Raw genomic sequence first — 19145 nt, forward strand, 5'->3', positions numbered from 1 at the left:
CTGTATTTGTAATAATAATAATAATAATAATAAGATTTCAGTAAACTTAAAGTCATATGAATTTACAATCCCTATGCATTTCCCATGCCTTAACTTATACGGTTCTTTTTTAACATGCTTGTAATTAATGCATTTTATGGCAACTAATGTAGCTCAGCGCAAATTCTTTCAGGAAGACCTAACAATAATCAGTTCTCTCCATAGACAGTATATAATGGACCAAAACACCCCGTTGCTCTGGACGGAGACCAGTGAAGGCTATTAGAAGCACTTTTCCGGTGATGGCCAGCTTTACTGCGCAGCCTCCAACTGAGAGAATGTGACGTGAGCAACGTGTCTGAAAGTTTTAAGTCTTCTGGTAGCTGTGCCAAGAGAAATCTCAATCATTCCCAATCTTACAGATACGGAGACTGTAGGTGTATGTAAGGAGATAACATGGGCACAGGCTAATTATTGATCACTAACATGCTAGTTAACATTAGTAATTAAACCTAAACATCTCATGTAAGTCGAAACTGCCTGCGAGCTTCTCCTGTACTATACGGTAATTCCTCTACTATGCGACAGTAAGTCACTTGGTTATGACACAATCGTTAGCTTATTTTTACAAAAACGTCTGCTACGGAGCCATAACGTGAGGTACAAGGTAATGAAGCCTTTTATACATTGTCGTGTTTCTTTGGAACTAAACAACGGACAAATAGAGTCTTTAAACGCTTCAGATGTAAAGTTATTCGCAGTCAAGTGACGTAAAAAAAAATGGCGGTCAGCGGAATGCTAACAGGAGGTGATGGCCAGTTAGCAACAAAATGGCGCCATGATGGCTCGAGTTGTGAAGCGAAGCTTACCCCCTTGGTTCTCTCCCTAAAGCGAATCAGCGCTGGAGGCTTTCACCTTTCTGATAAGCCAATCAGAATTGGCCACGGATTCCATAGGCCAATCACAGCGTCACAACACTGCTTTAAAATCTGCTTCTCTCCCTGTGCTATCAGCTGTCATTTCAGGAAATCTGCTTCTCTCCCTGTGCCATCAGCTGTCATTTCAGGAAAGGAGTTCATTTTGCTTCACCTTTCACGCCGGATCAACCGGGAGCAACCTGGCAGCGTACCTTCTCCAGCAAGTGGCCGCTCACCGCCCGGGACTGCTCGGACCGCGCAGCCCGCCTCCAGCCGCTCGACGCTCAGCTATCAGCGTTGAACGCGACTTAGGTCGGTTGGCAGCAGGGGGACCGCCATATTCAAATCAGCTGGAACATTCAACCCTTCAAAGCTAAGTTGTCTCTTCAGGCTGGGTTGCTGTTAATTCATGGTGCCGCCACCGGCCACGCAGTTTGGGTCGCTGCGGCTAGAGTTCCGGGTGCGGTCTCAACACTGGTTCAGCCGCGGCTTGCTCTGTGTCCTGTAATAGAGACAGCCGGGGGCATTGTTTTACTTTTAATAACTACATCGGGTTTAGGCGTGCACATAGGGCGGCACGTTATTCTCTTTTGAGCGCATAGTAGGCTAGCTGCTTCTATCTTTTCTACGTTTGCTATTTTGCGCTCAAGCATTTCAGCTGTCGTTTTTTAATTCATGTGCGCATTTGCGGTGGTATACAGCGCTGCTGTTCCCAATGCTAAGGCCCTCGGCGGCTCATTCCGTTCATATTCGGAGGTCACTGGGAAGCAGCTCATTATCATGCGCAATACGTCAGTGTGTCTGGTATAAGTTCCATCCTCTCTTCACCGATTCTACGTTTTGTATACATTCATATCCTGTGTTGATAAGCGATGAGTGACATTTATGCATTTGTCGCATATTCATGAATTGTTCTGGGGTTATATCATTGTTCTAATACTTGGGCAGGTGTACAATTCTTTTTGATAGGGAAAGAACCTGCTATGTCACAGTCGCACAGCGCGTAGTATACAAGATACTAGATACTATGTACATGAATAATGGAATGCAATATACGTACGTCTGAATACATGACATAATAGGGTGGAATACGAGAACGGCCATTTAACATATATACAAGTTGGGTATACATATGTACATACTGCTTACATAGTTACGTCGAATAAGTGGCCATATAACATATTTAATTCCCGGCTTTTAATTTACTATATAAATTGGATACATAAAACTACAGCACTGAGCTCATGGCCCTTCCTGAATGTGCGAAACATATCAGAATATGTAAAGAGAAATGTTGTTAGGCCTACATTACATTGTAAACGGGAATAATCGATAATGATCCTGCGATATCGATGCAGCATCGTCCACGTCACGATTCGATGCATCGATTATTTGATTAATTTCACCACCTCTAGTGGCAAGAGCGCCATATTCATCGCAATTTATGAAGGGTTATCAATGCCAGTGTTCTCTGCACTATGTCTTTTTATTTTGTTCAATGGCGTCATATCTTCGTGCCGGGTATTGACAATTTTAATGGATATCTAATGGTCTTCTCTAACAGGCTGCATTCGCTTCACATCTGCTATCTGCATTCATCCTCCTCTCCTCCGTGGGGGTCTTCGTGGTGTTTTTTTGTTTAGAAAAATGGTGCGTGGTCTGCAAATCAGTTTCCACGGGAGTGACGCATGGAACTGGTGTAGGCCCGGGTTTCCGTCAAATTGCGTTTTCACTCTCCGGTCTCTGGGGTTGGTCATGCATCTATAAAGTGCGTTGACTGGGGTTGGTCATGCATCTATAAAGTGCGTTGACTCACTCATGGGACAACCTCAGCATGGTGACTAGGGGTTGTGTGACCTCCATCTGTACTATGGTTGTTGCAACCTCTTATTCCTTCACTTTGATCATCCTTGCTGTATCATATGTCTGATTCTCACTTACTTTTGCCGATGCCCGGATAGGGATTCTAGTAATTGCTGCCCTTTCCGGACATCGTCATATTGACGTACTCTAGGAGTGCATTTTACGTGATGTCATGAAATGAAATGCCGTGATTCTATTTGCCTTTGCTTGCCGGCTGTGCACACCGGTTAACCTACAGGACGTTTTTTCGCTACTCTAAGGAGTATTTCGTTGCGTTCTGTGGGAAATAGTTTGCTCTCGTTTTTTTTTTTTTAAATCATTACACTACGGAGTATTTCATTCATATGGCATTTTGTAATCTATAGGTTATCTGTTCATTATTTAAATATCTTACTGGGCAGGATTGCCAGTGCTGGACGACGTGCAGAGGATGATAAATGGTTGGGATTTTATTTTGCTTGCGTTCGCTGGCCTGAGCCGCCATATGGCGGAGATGCCGAGATTTATTTGCTGGATCTCGTTGCAAAAGCTGGGTTGTCAGTCTTCCTCTGCTTACTCATCGCATATTGCCGTACCGGCGGAGATGCCGCGTCATGCCGGCCTGAGTTGCCATACCGGCGGAGATGCTGTGTTATCCTGGCCTGAGTTGCCGATGCCGGCGGAGATGCCGTGTTTTCCCGGCCTGAGTTGCCGATGCCGGCCTGAGTTGCCGATGCCGGCTTGAGTTGCCGATAACCGGAATACGCTGGCTGATTTCATTTGCTTTTCTAATTACAGATCATTATTGTACTTGGGTAAGTATATTTTCTTTGTTTTATCACTAATTCTTGTAACGTTGTGGGGGATTGTCTTGGCTTCCTTACCCTTTAAAAATTATTTTATAATGATGGAGTCTAAAGACTGTACATTTTATTACACTTATGTACACTTTAAATTCATGTTGAACTATCTACAGTAAGGCATTTCACCGCAGCATTATTCAGGATAGGGGCTGCAACCACGGCAGCCACTAAAGGAATTTCTTTGGCTTACTTTTCATACATTGTTCTGACGTGAACTTCGTCCTCACCAATCATGATCCCTAAAGTCATAAGCTTGCATATAACCGGTGGTGGTGTTTCATTTGGGCCTACGGGTGGCATGTCTCACATCTACGGAAGTATCCCATTTATAGAAAAGTAGAGAATAATTATAATAGTAAAGAAGATGGTTTTATTTCATGTACCGGCTTAATTGCCGTAATGGCGGAGATGCCTCATTTTCCTTCATGTTTACGGCCCTAGTTGCCGTACCGGCATATAAACAGCAGAGGTGCGTTTCTTCAGTTTAGCCGTTCACTTTGACGGAATTATGCCGTTCGTATTGCTCTAAAAATAGATAGCCTAATCAAATCTAATAGATTTTAATTAAAATTAATACGGAAAAGTGTGTTCTATTTCCTTTCCTCTATTCAGTCACATTTTTGGGGGTTACAGCATGGCTCCCTACCCCTATATTAAATGTATTAATATAACTAGGGCTGGTCCGAATACCATTTTTTGAGCTTCGAAGCTTCGGTAGTAATGAGCATCGAATATTCGAAGCTTCGGAGAGAGGGGGCTGAACATATTAGCTCTAATAAAGGCAGGAATCTCTATGTGTCTGTTTGTTTGCATTTTGATTATTTTGAGAACCTTTCATCCAAACGACTTCACAAGGGAGTGCAGTGTTGTATTTGGTGCAATATAGATGTACAGGCCAGACGCGTTCAGAATTAATAAACTTTTAACCTCTCAAGGATCACCGTCTCGTCAACGGGACACTTTGTGACTGGGGCGCTGTAACCTCGATAAAACTTCCACTCATGAGCGTTTTTATAACTTTAAAGCATTACATCTTTAAAATATACAGCCATGTACACAACTGTTACAAAGTAAAAGAAAATGAAACAATTTAGCCATAATCTGCGCGGCCGAGAGTGCATGCATACCTGTTGTCGTTGTCCTTTCAGCAAGAAAGTGGTATTTTGACCAAAACTTGATTTTCATAAATCCCCACAACACAATCGTTAGCTTATTTTTACAAAAACGTCTGCTATGGAGCTATAACGTGAGGTACAAGGTAATGGAGCCTTTTATACATTGTTGTGTTTCTTTATAAATAAACAACGGACAAATAGAGTCTTTAAACGCTTCAGATGTAAAGTTATTCGCAGTTAAGTGACGTAAAAAAAAAAATGGCGGTCAGTGTAATCCTAACAAGAGGGGATCGCTTTGTAGCAACAAAATGGCGCCATCGGAGGTTCGCGTTCTGAAGCGAAGCTTACCCCCTTGGTACCGACAGCATCTTCTTCTTCTTCTTTGTAGTTTATTGGCGGTTGGCAAACCAACTTAAATGTGCATTACCGCCACCAACTGGACTGGAGTGTGAACGAGAGATAAATGCAGAAAATAAATAAACCAAAATAAAATAAAAAAAACGAATATTCGAATGTCAAATTTTCAATTCGAATACCAACCCACCAAACGAATACTCGAATATTCGGGTCCAGCCCCAAATATAACGATGGAGTTCAATCTCCAATACTCTGTACAGCTACATGCTCTTGTACATTAAACCTTTTGCATATCTGCAAACAAGTCTCTCCTGATTGAAATGTAGCTCAGAGCAAATTCTTTCAGGAAGACCTAACAATAATAGGTTCTCTCCCTAAAGCGAATCAGCGCTGGAGGCTTTCACTTTTCTGATAAGCCAATCAGAATCGGCCATAGGGCAATCACAGCGTCACAACACTGCTTTAAAATCTGCTTCTCTCCCTGTGCTATCAGCGGTCATTTTTACATTACATTACATGTCATTCAGCTGACGCTTTTATCCAAAACGACTTACAATTGCTCTATATATCAGAGGTTGCACGCCTCTGGAGCAACTAGGGTTAAGTGTCTTGCTCAGGAACACATTGGTTGATGTATCGCATTTCAGGAAAGGCGTTCATCCCTCCTCCTCCCCTTCCACCTCCTGTCATACCAGTACCTCCTCGGTCTGGTCTTCCGGCCCTTCTCCGCCACCACCGGTGTCTGGATTCCATCGGGGGGTTACAGTATGGTTCCCTACTATATTAAATGTATTAATATAACGATGGAGTTCAATCTCCAATACTTTGTACAGCTACATGCTCTTGTACATTAAACCTTTTGCATACAGTACAGGCCAAAAGTTTGGACACACCTTCTCATTCAATGCGTTTTTTTTATTTATTTTCATGACTATTTACATTGTAGATTCTCACTGAAGGTGTCAAACTTCTACTTTGAAGAATCTAAAATATAAGACATGTTTTCAGTTATTTCACACTTTTTTGTTAAGTACATAATTCCATATGTGTTCATTCATAGTTTTGATGCCTTCAGTGAGAGTCTACAATGTAAATAGTCATGAAAATAAAGAAATGCATTGAATGAGAAGGTGTGTCCAAACTTTTGGCCTGTACTGTATCTGCAAACAAGTCTCTGCTGATTGAATTAACTGCAGTTGGTGACACACACACACACACACACACACACACACACACACACACACACACACACACACACACACACACACACACACACACACACACAAAAAATAAAGATCGAAGCTGGTAACTTCATCATAACATGAAAGCCAAGATGAGCCAGGATTTAAAAAAATTAAAGCCTCAACAGTAACTGTATGTTTATGTTTTAGGCAATTAATCCTGGACCAAGTTTTTCAATATGACAGCCCTAGAAAGTAACTGTACCCTTACAGAAAGCTCAGGATGACCATTTGTTTCCAAATAAAAGCCCCCAAAAGCCAATGCATGTTAACAGAAAACTAGTGATGGACCTACTTGTTCAAATAAAAGTGCTTATAATTCAACTCTTGTTTCAAAAAAGAATAAGGATCATGCCATTGCTTTTATGTACACATTGTCAGGACTCATGACATAGTACGTATGTCTAACAAAATAAGTTTTTCCCCTCAGGTTTTTCCTGGTCAGTGGCAGAATTGTTTTCTGAAACTGCAAAATAGCACCAGGGAACGTTTGCACCTGAACACGCCTCCTCTTTTCGCTGAACCACCCCCGGGAGCGCAAATTCATTCCCTAATTTACTGACGTGCGTCTGTGAAGGGAAAAGTCCGCTGTGCGTCGGGTGCAAAATAGGAATGATACATGCGTCGGTGTACAAAGTCAATTGCGCTGGGTGCAAGATAGGGCCCACAATCTCCTCAGTTAGTTGGATACAAGTATCCCATTTCTGCACCAGTCCGTGTTAACACAGCACACCTCCACGAGTCTTACCCGGCAACAGAGCAGCAGGCCTGGTAGCTGGATAGTCCGGTACACTGTTGTTCAGCCATGTTTCCACAACAACAAAAACACAGCAGTCTATTAACTCGCGTTGGGAGTTTCGTTGAAGTTGGATGTAGTCCAGTTTGTTGTCTAATGAGCGGACACTTGCAAGCAGGATTGATTGAACAGGTGGCCGGCTAGCGTTGGCTTTCCACTGAGCTCAAACCGCTGTCGAGGTCCCTTACCCCGGCTAGCGGCATCGGGCGACACCGCAGGCTGAGGTGCTGGGCTCCGTAGCAGGCGAAGCTCGCACAGTGTGTTGAGTATTCTGTCTGTAATAAAGTTTCCTGCATATTCTCCGATCTGTACAAATGTATCCCGGTGGTACACATATGCGGTAGTTTGAATGCACATAAAGGTTCTTTAGCTCCTACTACTGGCTGTAGTTCATTGCCTCTGGGCAAAAAAAATCTTCAGATGACGCAAAAGTCTTTGTTTTCTGTGATCGGAAGATTTTTTCCAGACCCACAATACAGACAGGGCTGGACTGGCCATCTGGCATACCGGGCATTTTCCCCGTGGGCCGATGCACTTTTGGGCCGAATCGCCAGTATAATAAAGAACTGGCCCATAAAGAACTTACCGCGGCCCACTGGTTAATTTTCTTTTTTGGCATTGGCCTGACCCAATCAAATCCAGGAACTCCCTTCCCCACTCAATTTACGAAGCCGATTGGTCAGGGGATAGGACCTGTACAAATGGGGTTACGTTACCTTGCGTAGGCATGGACGCCTGGCCAATTAATGCTATTGAAGGGCGGGTCTTGCTGTGGTTTTACAGTCTATGTTAATATCGCCTCCCGGCCCTGCGACACAAACTGTAATGCTTATGCTGGAAGTTTAACGTTAAAATGGACAGACGACCACCAAAGCGCAAGGGAGGTGCAGAAAAATTACGGGAGAAAAAGATAAAAGATCTACAGGCAAATGCCTCAAAATGTGCAAAAATTTCGGACCTGGTTGGGGCTGTAGCTTCAATGTCATCAACATTACCTGTAGAGGAAGGAGGAGAGGTGGCAGAGAAGCAGAAACATAATGACACGGAAGAGGCCGAGGACGAGTGACAGGGCCATAGCGAGTGAGGAAAAGTTGGAGGAGGAGAGAGTAGTTGACGACATGGTAAGGTGTAGGCAAATTAACAGGGACTCTCAGGAAGGGAGGGAGGCTGCGTGTGTGTGTGTGTGTGTGTGTGTGTGTGTGTGTGTGTGTGTGTGTGTGTGTGTGTGTGTGTGTGTGTGTGTGTGTGTGTGTGTGTTATATGCGCCTCACGTCATAACTGCAAAAATGCAATTAAAATGAATAATACTGAATGAAGTACTGAAGGGGAAGATTATGAGCATATACCACACTCACACACAACTGATAGGATAGCAGTTATATAAGAAATAAAATTATCTATCTAGGTAAATTGGAGGACACTAGGTTACCCTGTTTTAACCACTGCAACCACTAAGCATAGGTACATACAGATACAAAAAAGGTATTTGTATGGTATTGAATATAAAAAGTTAGTATTAACATAATACCACCATGAAAAAACTCCATGAAGTAAACAACTGTTTGCTTATTACTATTATGGTTTTGTTTTAATTGTAAATTGTAGGTATATATCTTGCAGGTAATTGGTTGTGATATTTCCCAGCCAATCACCCCTTTCTCGCTCTGTCTGTCTAATCATGCCAGGTTGGTGAGATAGAAGTTGAGGAGACAGCCAGGGAAGAACAGGCTATAGACTATTTTGCCTGTCCTGATCCTGCTATCCTGCAAACATTTTTAAAATATCATCCCAAACAAGACACGAATAACCCTGTTGTCAAGAAGGCCTTCATTAATAGAGAAGGCAAAACCCGGAACTGGCTTACATACTGAAGTGAGCGTCATTCTTTATTTAGTTTTTTGTGCCTGGCTTTTGGCAAGGTAACCGACACCAGCATTTTTCTGAGTGGAATGTCAGACTGGAGGCATGTGCACCAAAGAACTGAAGAGCACGAGCAAAGCATGACTCATAGAAATTGTGCCGAAGCATTTCTTTTAAACTGCTCTAAAACTGATATAAACAACCTGTTTGGGGGCAGATATCTGGCAGTGCACCGTGACCAGGTGAGGAAGAGGCGCCAGGTTTTGGAACGGGTAGTGGATGTTGTAAAGGTTTTAGGTAAGAGAGGCCTGAGTTACAGACACGTGGACAATGAGGCTGCATACAACCTTGATATCGATACTATAGACCAGGGCAATTTTTTGGAGCTAATAATATTGCTTGGAAAGTATGACGTGTGCTTGAAAGAACATCTCAATAATGTTATTGTAAAAAGCAAAGAAATGCATGAGTCAGGGTCAAGAGGCAGAGGTTCATTTGTTACATTACTGTCCAAAACAACCATCAACTCTGTCATTGATGCAATCCGGACCTTAATTCAAGAAAACATCTCCACTGAGATCCAGAAAGCAGGAATGTTTTCCGTGCAGCTGGACACAACTCAGGATGTAGCAGGGCAAGATCAATGTTCAGTGATTTTAAGATATGTCACTGATGTGGTCCATGAGAGGCTTGTCGCAGTGGTCCGGTGCAGTGCATCCACTGGACAGTCCTTTGTGAAGTTGCTTACAGAGGTCCTTGAGCATTTGAAACTGGACATAAGCCTGTGCATAGGAAATTCCACAGATGGGGCTTCAAACATGCAGGGACTGTACAGAGGCTTCTCTGCGTTGCTCACATTACAGTTCCCCAACGATGTGCATGTGTGGTGCTATGCGCATGTCCTCAACCTTGTGTTGGCTGAGACCACTCAGATAGTGATTGAGAGTGGGTCACGGTTTGATCTCCTCAATGACACTGCAGTGTTCATCAGGGAGTCATATCAAAGAGTGAGCCTGTGGGAGAGGGAGAGTCATGACAAGAGGCACAGGCGCATTGCTCCAATTGGAGAGACACGGTGGTGGACGAAGCACGATGCCTTGAAGAAAGTATTTGGAGCATTTGGCAAACCCCAAGACTGTCTGTACATTGATGTGGTGTCCACACTCTCAGCCATACAGGAACAGAAGACAACAAAAGGAAATGTACGCACCAAAGCCAGAGGATACAAAGAGGGCTTACTCAGGTATGAGACAATTCTTACAGCTCAGCTGTTCCTCAGAATATTTGAGCTTACATCTCCACTGTCAAAGTACCTGCAGACTGGAGGGATGGACATCCAATCTGGCCATAGGATGGTCATCACTACTCAAGAGGCCCTAAAACAGATCTCAAGAGAATTCAAGGTTGTGAAAGATGCGGCTGACGATTTTGTCAAATGGGCAAATGCAAAAATAGAAGAGCAGGATGAGGACACAGATATTGAAGTGGAGGCTGCACTGCCCCAGAAAAGAGTCAAAAAGAAGAAATCCATGTCAGGACAGATGGCTCAGGATGAGACCATGGCTGATGCAGAGAGAGCCTATGAGGTTGGGGTACATAATCAAATTCTTGATACAGCTAGTGAAGCCATCCAACGAAGATTTCTGACCCATGGGACACTTTATGCTGATCTGTCATTTCTGCATCCCAAAAACTTTCACCTTATCCGAACCAGTGCTCTCCCTAAATCAGCATTTAAAGACCTCAGCAAGTACCTGGTGAAATTTGATAGCAGGGCAACTGTTGACAACCTGCAGATGGAGCGGAAAAGCTTAGCAGACCAATGGGATAGGCTAAAACTATCACCGCTGGATGAATATGCAACCCGAACAGTGGATGATGGATCAGATGGAATGGAGGAGGACATTGAAATTGTCAACAAAAGCTGTGCTTCTTGTAAAGAGTGCCCTCTGTGCTGTTTTCAGATTCTTCAGAGATTCAACCTGCTCACAGATGCATATCACCTGCTTGGACTTGCGTACAAGTTTTTGTTGTCAATAACCCAGGTGGCCTGTTAACGATCATTTTCAACAATGAAATACATAAAAAGCAGACTGAGGAGTTGCTTGACTTCCAACAAACTTGAAGCCTTCATGTTGATGGCAACAGAAAAGGACATACTTGTGGCTTTGGATACAGACACTATCATTGACAGAGTTGCAGAGAAGAGTGAGTTAATGAAGAAACTACTGTTGTTGTAAGGTGAGATTATTTATGTTATCAATGTTATCAAATTATTTGTGGTGTAATGAATCCATTAGACAGAAAGTAATGTGATCATGACTTATTATTCCGCTGTTCTTCTCTCTCAGGTGCTCTCACTTGTGTGATAATAATCCAGTGTTGTTCAGAAGGCCATGCAGCTTTCCACTGTTACTTGCACTTGAGTATGGACATTGTGTATTCTATGGCCTCCAAGTCGTCAATCAAAAATGAGTGAGTACACTGCTTCTCTTATATTGGTGCCCTCTTTCAGGGCATATACTACTCTCATACTACAACTCTCACACTACTTTAGTGTAGCTTTTGGGAAGGGTTATGTTTATTGTATTTAGCAGACACTTTTGTCCAAAGCGTCAAAATATGAATCTTACAATAGTTAAAATTAACAGTAAACAGTTTTATTGTTTTTAACAGCAATATTAAGCAACATAGTAATAGTAATAATAATGGCAATACAATATCAAATATAATAATAAAATAAAAATAAACAAATACCATAAATAAACAAATCATAACTAAGAATTAGAGTTATGATTGAGACCCCTCTTGAAGGATCCAAAACGATCACATGAACGCTGAACACCAGGCAACTCATATCATAGAATGCACGCATATTTTAAGAGGACTGTCTGCAGGGAATGTGTCTGACCAATCACGGTGGGTGTGGGCCGCCTGGGCCAAAAATGCCAGGGCCGATTTTTTGTCCCAGTCCAGCCCTGAATACAGAGATCTCTCATCTCAGGGGACATGAGGGAGGGAAGCACTGTCATTCGAAAATATTACCGTGTTTCTACTGATACAAAGCTTAATGCTAAATCGGTGAAGTATCCCTTTAAACAGTCTATGGTCTTAAAGCTTAGTTCAGCTCGCTATTGAACTGAGAACAGAGATGGTCATTTGTCAACAGTCAACCACTCCATCCCAGTCATACCTGTCAGCAAGCAGCCTCAGGCCCAGCTCCAGACTCTCTCCATGCAGCTCCTCCAGGGACACTTTGCGGCTCATGGGTCTGACAGGCAGCAGACTGCCTTCCTCCAGAGCAGCCGGGAACTCCTCCACAAACCTCCCCAAGAAGCACCTGGCCTCCTCCTCCATCTCGCTGATTCTGGCTGCAGTAAGCTCACGTTAACAGCGGGTCAGGGCTCACAGGTTTCAAATGGAGACTTAAGGCAGAGAAAGCAGGTTAAAATATTATTACATTAATATTATATTGTTTTAACCTAAAGTCACCTTTAGTCATAGCAGCACACAAGGAAATTCAACTAAAAGTCACCTACTGATGGAGCTTAAACTTTGACTTACTATCTCAAACTTTTAAAGTATAAGCAGTGTTGTAATGTAACAAAGTACAAACACTTCATTAATGTACTTAAGTAGAATTTTCACATATCTGTACTTTTGTTTCTGATATTATTTCTATATTAAAGTTTAATATCAGAAAATGACTTTTGATACTTAAGTACAGTAAATATCAGATAAGATATTTACTCAAGAAATATTGTAAAAGGTAATTTTCTGGTAAGATACTTGTACTTTTAAAACAGTTAAAGTCCTTACATTACACAATAATAAAAGTCATCATTTTTAAGAAGTAAAAAGTTTTGGATACATTTTTACTTCTTCCAACCATTTGTTAAATTAAGAGTCAATGTAGATATACATGTTGCAATAACATAATCCTACAATGAATCATTGTGAAAACTAAACTTTCTAGATGTGTTGTTACTTTGGCCAGGTCATCATAAAAAAGCGAATTAGTACGGTCATGATTTCGTCCAGGTTGACATTAGTTAAACTTAAAACTTTGCATTGTTTAGCTTTTCATGTACAGTACAGGCCAAAAGTTTGGACACACTTTCTCATTCAATGCATTTCCTTTATTTTCATGACTATTTACATTGTAGATTCTCACTGAAGGTATCAAAACTATGAATGAACACATATGGAATTATGTACTTAACAAAAAAAAAAAGTGTGAAATAACTGAAAACATGTCTTATTTTAGATTCCTTAAAGTAGCCACCCTTTGCTTTTTCGATAGCGCTGCAAACCCTTGGTGTTCTCTCAATGAGCTTCATGAGGTAGTCACCTGAAATGGTTTTCACTCCAATTAGTGGAATTTCTTTCCCTTATTAATGGGGTTGGGACCATCAGTTGTGTTGTGCAGAAGTCAGGTTGATACACAGCCGACAGCTAGGGGTGGGAATCACCAGAGGCCTCACAATACGATATCATCACGACACTTATGTCACAATACAATATTATTGCGATTTTAAAGATATTGCAATATTCTGCGATATATTGCAATTTATTACCTTTTTTCCAACTTCAAATTTTTCCCCAATTTCAAATTATGTCCCCAAAAGAAAACTTTGTCAACATCTGTTTTATCTAAAAAGATACATGTCTCTGTTTGTTCATCTCACTTCACTCCAAAATGGGATTGTCAAGCAGACAAACTGACCAACACACATATAGAATAAAAGACCGATACTTGGCGTCTGTGTATCGATACAATATTGCCACGGAAAATATTGCGATACTATGCTGTATCGATTTTTCCCCCCACCCCTACCGACAGCCCTATTGGACAACTGTTAGAATTCATATTATGGCAAGAACCAATCAGCTAAGTAAAGAGAAACGAGTGGCCATCATTACTTTAACAAATGGTCAGTCAGTCCGGAAAAATTGCGAAAACTTTGAATGTGTCCCCAAGTGCAGTCGCACAAACCATCAAGCGCTACAATGAAACTCGCTCACATGAGGACCGCCCCAGGAAAGGAAGACCAAGAGTCACCTCTGCTGCTGAGGATAAGTTCATCCTAGTCACCAGCCTCAGAAATCGCAAGTTAACAGCAGCTCAGATTAGAGACCAGATGAATGCCACACAGAGTTCCAGCAGCAGACACATCTCTAGAACAACTGTTAAGAGGAGACTGCGCGAATCAGGCCTTCATGGTCAAGTAGCTGCTAGGAAACCACTGCTAAGGAGAGGCAACAAGCAGAAGAGATTTGTTTGGGCCAAGAAACACAAGGAATGGACATTAGACCAGTGGAAATCTGTGCTTTGGTCTGATGAGTCCAAATTTGAGATCTTTGGTTCCAACCGTGGGGCCTTTGTGCGACGCAGAAAAGGTGAACGGATGGATTCTACATGCCTGTGATGGTGCTTTGCTGGTGACACTGTTGGGGATTTATTCAAAATTGAAGGCATACTGAACCAGCATGGCTACCACAGCATCCTGCAGAGACATGCCATCCCATCCGGTTTGCGTTTAGTTGGACCATCATTTATTTTTCAACAGGACAATGACCCCAAACACACCTCCAGGCTGTGTAAGGGCTATTTGACCAAGAAGGAGAGTGATGGAGTGCTGCGCCAGATGACTTGGCCTCCACAATCACCGGACCTGAACCCAATCGAGATGGTTTGGGGTGAGCTGGACCGCAGAGTGAAGGCAAAAGGGCCAACAAGTGCTAAGCATCTCTGGGAACTCCTTCAAGACTGTTGGAAAACCATTTCAGGTGACTAGCTCATCAAGAGAATGCCAAGAGTGTGGAAAGCAGTAATCAGAGCAAAGGGTGGCTACTTAAACAATTAAGAAACTAGAATATAAGACATGTTTTCAGTTATTTCACACTTTTTTGTTAAGTACATAATTTCACGTGTTCATTCATAGTTGTGATGCCTTCAATGAGAATCTACAATGTAAATAGTTATGAAAATAAAGGAAATGCACTGAATGAGAAGGTGTGTCCAAACTTTCGGCCTGTACTGTAGCTAGACGTCTAAACTCTGGGACAAGGCCGTTATGTTTAAATATCTGCCATGCTGATTCCAAACAGACAGCTTTGTCAAGGCAGTTTGAGCTTCAGATAGCTTTTACACAGTGGCCATCGTTAATGACAAATCGTGTTCCTCTATCAACGTGCACACACGTATTGTTTATATCACAAACACGGTCGGTCAGTGAAGGCGCAGTCGCAGCGGTAGCAGTTGTTGTCGGTAACGTACTCATATGACAGAGTGCACGGACCAAAGCTTTGTGACTAACATATAATGACTAGCAAGCACTTTCTTGCCGCTGCTGCCATACAGTGTCTTCCTTGAACATACGCTGCAGAAGCAAGCACATGGCTCCCTCAAAAATGAGGCACCAAGTGCTAAACGGCTTCCCGTCTCCACCCTTTTCCTCTTGTCCTCTATTCATGCCCTGTGCCATTTGTTTTTAACTCCTTTCTCAACTAAAGCTGTATCTACCTGCTCCAAGTTTGCTATACTTTGCCTCCATTTTTTTTTATCCGCGTTACCACGGAGACCACACTGCACTTTCGCTTTTCGGCAAAGACCCGCCCTACATTGCATTGATTGGCTAGAACTCTTTCCATTGGTAGGTGGAAGTTCGATGATTGGTTAAACCCAGCACATCAAAAACAAATCCCATGTGGACTTTTTAATTTATTTATTTTTCTAAAATATTCATATGCCAGAAATCCGGCACCAGGCCCGAGTACTTTAAGCCCTGCGTAAGTTGGAGCTGTGTTCCTCTTATATGATTGGTATGCAGGGCTCCAGACTAACATTTTGCCTTGGTTGCACTGGTGCACCTAACTTTTTTATTTAGGTGCATCAGCACAAAATTTAGGTGCACCCAAATGTTTCCTCGCGTTAACTCTGAATGGCGATACACGATATTTAGCGCTGTATTTTTTTACAAAGTGGGCTAAATGTTCAGTTTTAAGTCAAAGCCACTTTTCACAAGCTCTTTTATTAAAACAGATTGTGATTAAAATAAAATGCAAAGACAGGGTTTCCTTTACCAGTTTGAAAATATACAGCTGCAACACTTTCTCATTCAATGCATTTCCTTTATTTTCATGACTATTTACATTGTAGATTCTCACTGAAGGCATCAAAACTATGAATGAACACATATGGAATTATGTACTTAACAAAAAAGTGTGAAATAACTGAAAACATGTCTTATATTTTAGATTCTTCAAAGTAGCCACCCTTTTCTATTTCTATTAATAAAGGGAAAAACTTCCACTAATTAACCCTGACAAAGCACACCTGTGAAGTGAAAACCATTTCAGGTGACTACCTCATGAAGCTCATTGAGAGAACACCAAGGGTTTGCAGAGTTATCAAAAAAAGCAAAGGGTGGCTACTTTGAAGAATCTAAAATATAAGACATGTTTTCAGTTATTTCACACTTTTTTGTTAAGTACATAATTCCATATGTGTTGATTCATAGTTTTGATGCCTTCAGTGAGAATCTACAATGTAAATAGTCATGAAAATAAAGAAAACACATTGAATGAGAAGGTGTGTCCAAACTTTTGGCCTGTACTATATATATATATATATATATATATATATATCTGAGAAAGCTCCTTCACTTGTTTTCAACAACAATAGCAGACTGATTAAAAGAGAAAGAAGATGCCCGGATAGCTCAGTTGGTGTAACATTGTTGCTGCTGTGGTCTCAGCCTGGCAACATCCGTGAACTTCGAGTCTGGGGAGTAGGGGGCGGGGGAGATCACTCTCTCCAGTATTTTGAATTTGTACTGCAGTAACTATTTTAAACACTAGCTTTCAGTATTACATGTTGCATCTTTAATACGAACCTCAACACAGTTGTTGCCCATTATCCACTGAGGCTCTGTGACGATATTGGGGTCAATCGGACAATAGGTGGCGCTGTTTTAATTTTAAAAAATGATTAGCTAAAAGTGATATTTAAAAACCTACTTTTTCAACCTATTCCTACCGTAAGTCCGACCTGCATTGAAATTTGTAGTATCTGATACAAAGTTATCAAAATAATGAGACAAAAAACTTCCTGTAGGTAGCAGTCAAAACAGGAAGTGTTGTGTATCATGTGAAAAATTACTACGATTAACACGAAACTCAAAAGGAGTGCTTCCCCATGGTCCACTGAGGCTATGTGCAAAATATGGAATAGATCAGCCACTAGATTGCAGGTTTTATTTTTATTTTGAGGAGGCGCTGGGTGGCCTTTTTGTTGCAAAATTATGAAATATCCTACAATTATTTTTCAGAACTACTCTTCTCTCAATCTGCAACATGCATCCCGCATATGGGCAAGCAGCAAGCATCTTGCATCACCACTAGGCCTGCTGGGGGTGACTTGCGCTGGGGGGCTTGGACACCCTTCATAACTGCTTGCAGTTCTAATTTAGGTTGTTGTTAGGAGTAAGGTTTTTTTTCCCTCTATTTTGTACTGTATGTCTTTTGGTTATGTCTTATGTCTGTTATGTCTTTTGGTTGGTTGCTTTAAAGTTGGAGATCTTAGAAATGTATTTTCTCCACTGCACTAATATTTATCGCTCTTAAAAAGGGCATCTGCCAAGTCCTATTGTCATCTGAAAGAACTTGTCATCGTGACCTAACTGTTCAGTTCCCCCAGTTGCATTTCAATTGGCTGTTCACTCAATAATACATCCATGGTTCACTCAGTCAGTTCATGGTTGCTGAAAGCACCCAGCATGCACCCCTGACTTTTTGATGTATTTGTGCTCATGAGATAGATGAAAAAACAGATAGAAAGCCAGCGAGCAGCCATCACCTTTTTAACTATAAGTGGTTACTTTAGTCAAAGATTGAGCGGTATGTTTACGTTTGACGTGTTAATAGCATGGAAAATAAATTTCTTCAAAAATAAATAGAACGACTTAGGAAGGGCCCTGCAAACTATTGTGCCACAATATATTTAAACATCAGAAGAACGGACTAAAACCCACTCAATTTCACAATGGTGTTATTTTGTACTTTGCTTTGCCAAACAGTAAAAACTAAATCGATTTTAAGAGATGTTATCTCTCAGTCGGCGGTGTTGGCGACAGCGTTCTCATGGTTGACACGTTAACTTTACACTGACATGATTAGTTCAGAAATTATAATTTCGAGCTCGACGAGCAGGGTGCGGTTTCTTAATTTTACCTGGAGCTAGCTAGCTAAACTGGAACAATCCGTTGGCATTAGCCTATACAATCAAACTGGCAGCCGAGGTAAACACGCCCTTTGACGAGACACAGAGTAAACGAGATTCATTGATAAAGCACACACAAACCTGCGCTGGTAGACCTAACGGTTCAAAGAGTAGAACTTCTGTTAGTCATTCACATAGTCACCAAAGTCTCTTCATTACGTGGATACGTTTCCCTAACGTGCTTCCTTTCATGCAGGGAGAGAGGAAACGAGTGCTTTTAGAGGGATGAGACTTTCTTTAATTTAATTTTGATATATTGATGTATGTATCTTTATGCATTGTCAATAGAACTGTTTATATTGTTGTTGATGAATGCAAACTCAATATTTCTACAAGAAATTGTAACGTACTGAATTGTTTTTAATAAAAAAAATGTAATTTCCTTTGAAGCGTCACGTGAAGCGACGCCATGAGCGCAGCAACGTCTGTTTGTGATGACGGTAGCGCCTGTAGCCACTCACGCCACGCCCTTTGTTTTATTCGCCTTCAAAATAAAAGCTAATTTTCTATAGTTCTTTGCAAAAAATGTATTTCTAATTCTGTACAAAATAAATTACATAATTTTTTTGGGGAGGGGTGGTATTATTTATTTTATTATCTCTGAACACGATATTAAATTATTTTCACCTATTTGTTACATACAGTTACATAAAAAGAATAGTTTTCCTAGCCTTCAATATGAAAGTCCATTTATCTATATTTCTTATTTAACAGCTCACTGAGAACACTGAAACAAGCCACAATAAGGATGTCATTGATGAAACTGAATTGCCACTGATTGCTTCACACCCATACTGTGAGTATATAGTACATAGCAACAACTATGTTTTGATATTATCATACTGTGTCCCCTGTTGATAAATATTTTGGGAGTTATCCAGGGGAACACAGT

General features: G+C 41.4%; 1 protein-coding gene across 1 annotated transcript in view; it reads right to left on the reverse strand.

The window, feature by feature from the left end:
• Positions 1-18561, reverse strand: part of LOC114555711 (protein phosphatase 1F) — a 75580-nt gene extending 57019 nt beyond the window's left edge. Inside the window, exons 1-2 of the mRNA XM_028578309.1 lie at positions 18335-18561; positions 12164-12395 (exon numbers count right to left, since the gene is read on the reverse strand). Coding sequence (XP_028434110.1) covers positions 12164-12327 — 164 coding nt within the window. The 5' untranslated portion in view covers positions 12328-12395; positions 18335-18561. The remainder of the gene's footprint in view (positions 1-12163; positions 12396-18334) is intronic.
• Between the last annotated feature and the right edge of the window lie 584 nt (positions 18562-19145).

The sequence above is a fragment of the Perca flavescens genome, chromosome 5 (genome assembly GCF_004354835.1).
Source record: "Perca flavescens isolate YP-PL-M2 chromosome 5, PFLA_1.0, whole genome shotgun sequence".
NCBI classification, from domain to species: Eukaryota; Metazoa; Chordata; class Actinopteri; order Perciformes; family Percidae; genus Perca; species Perca flavescens.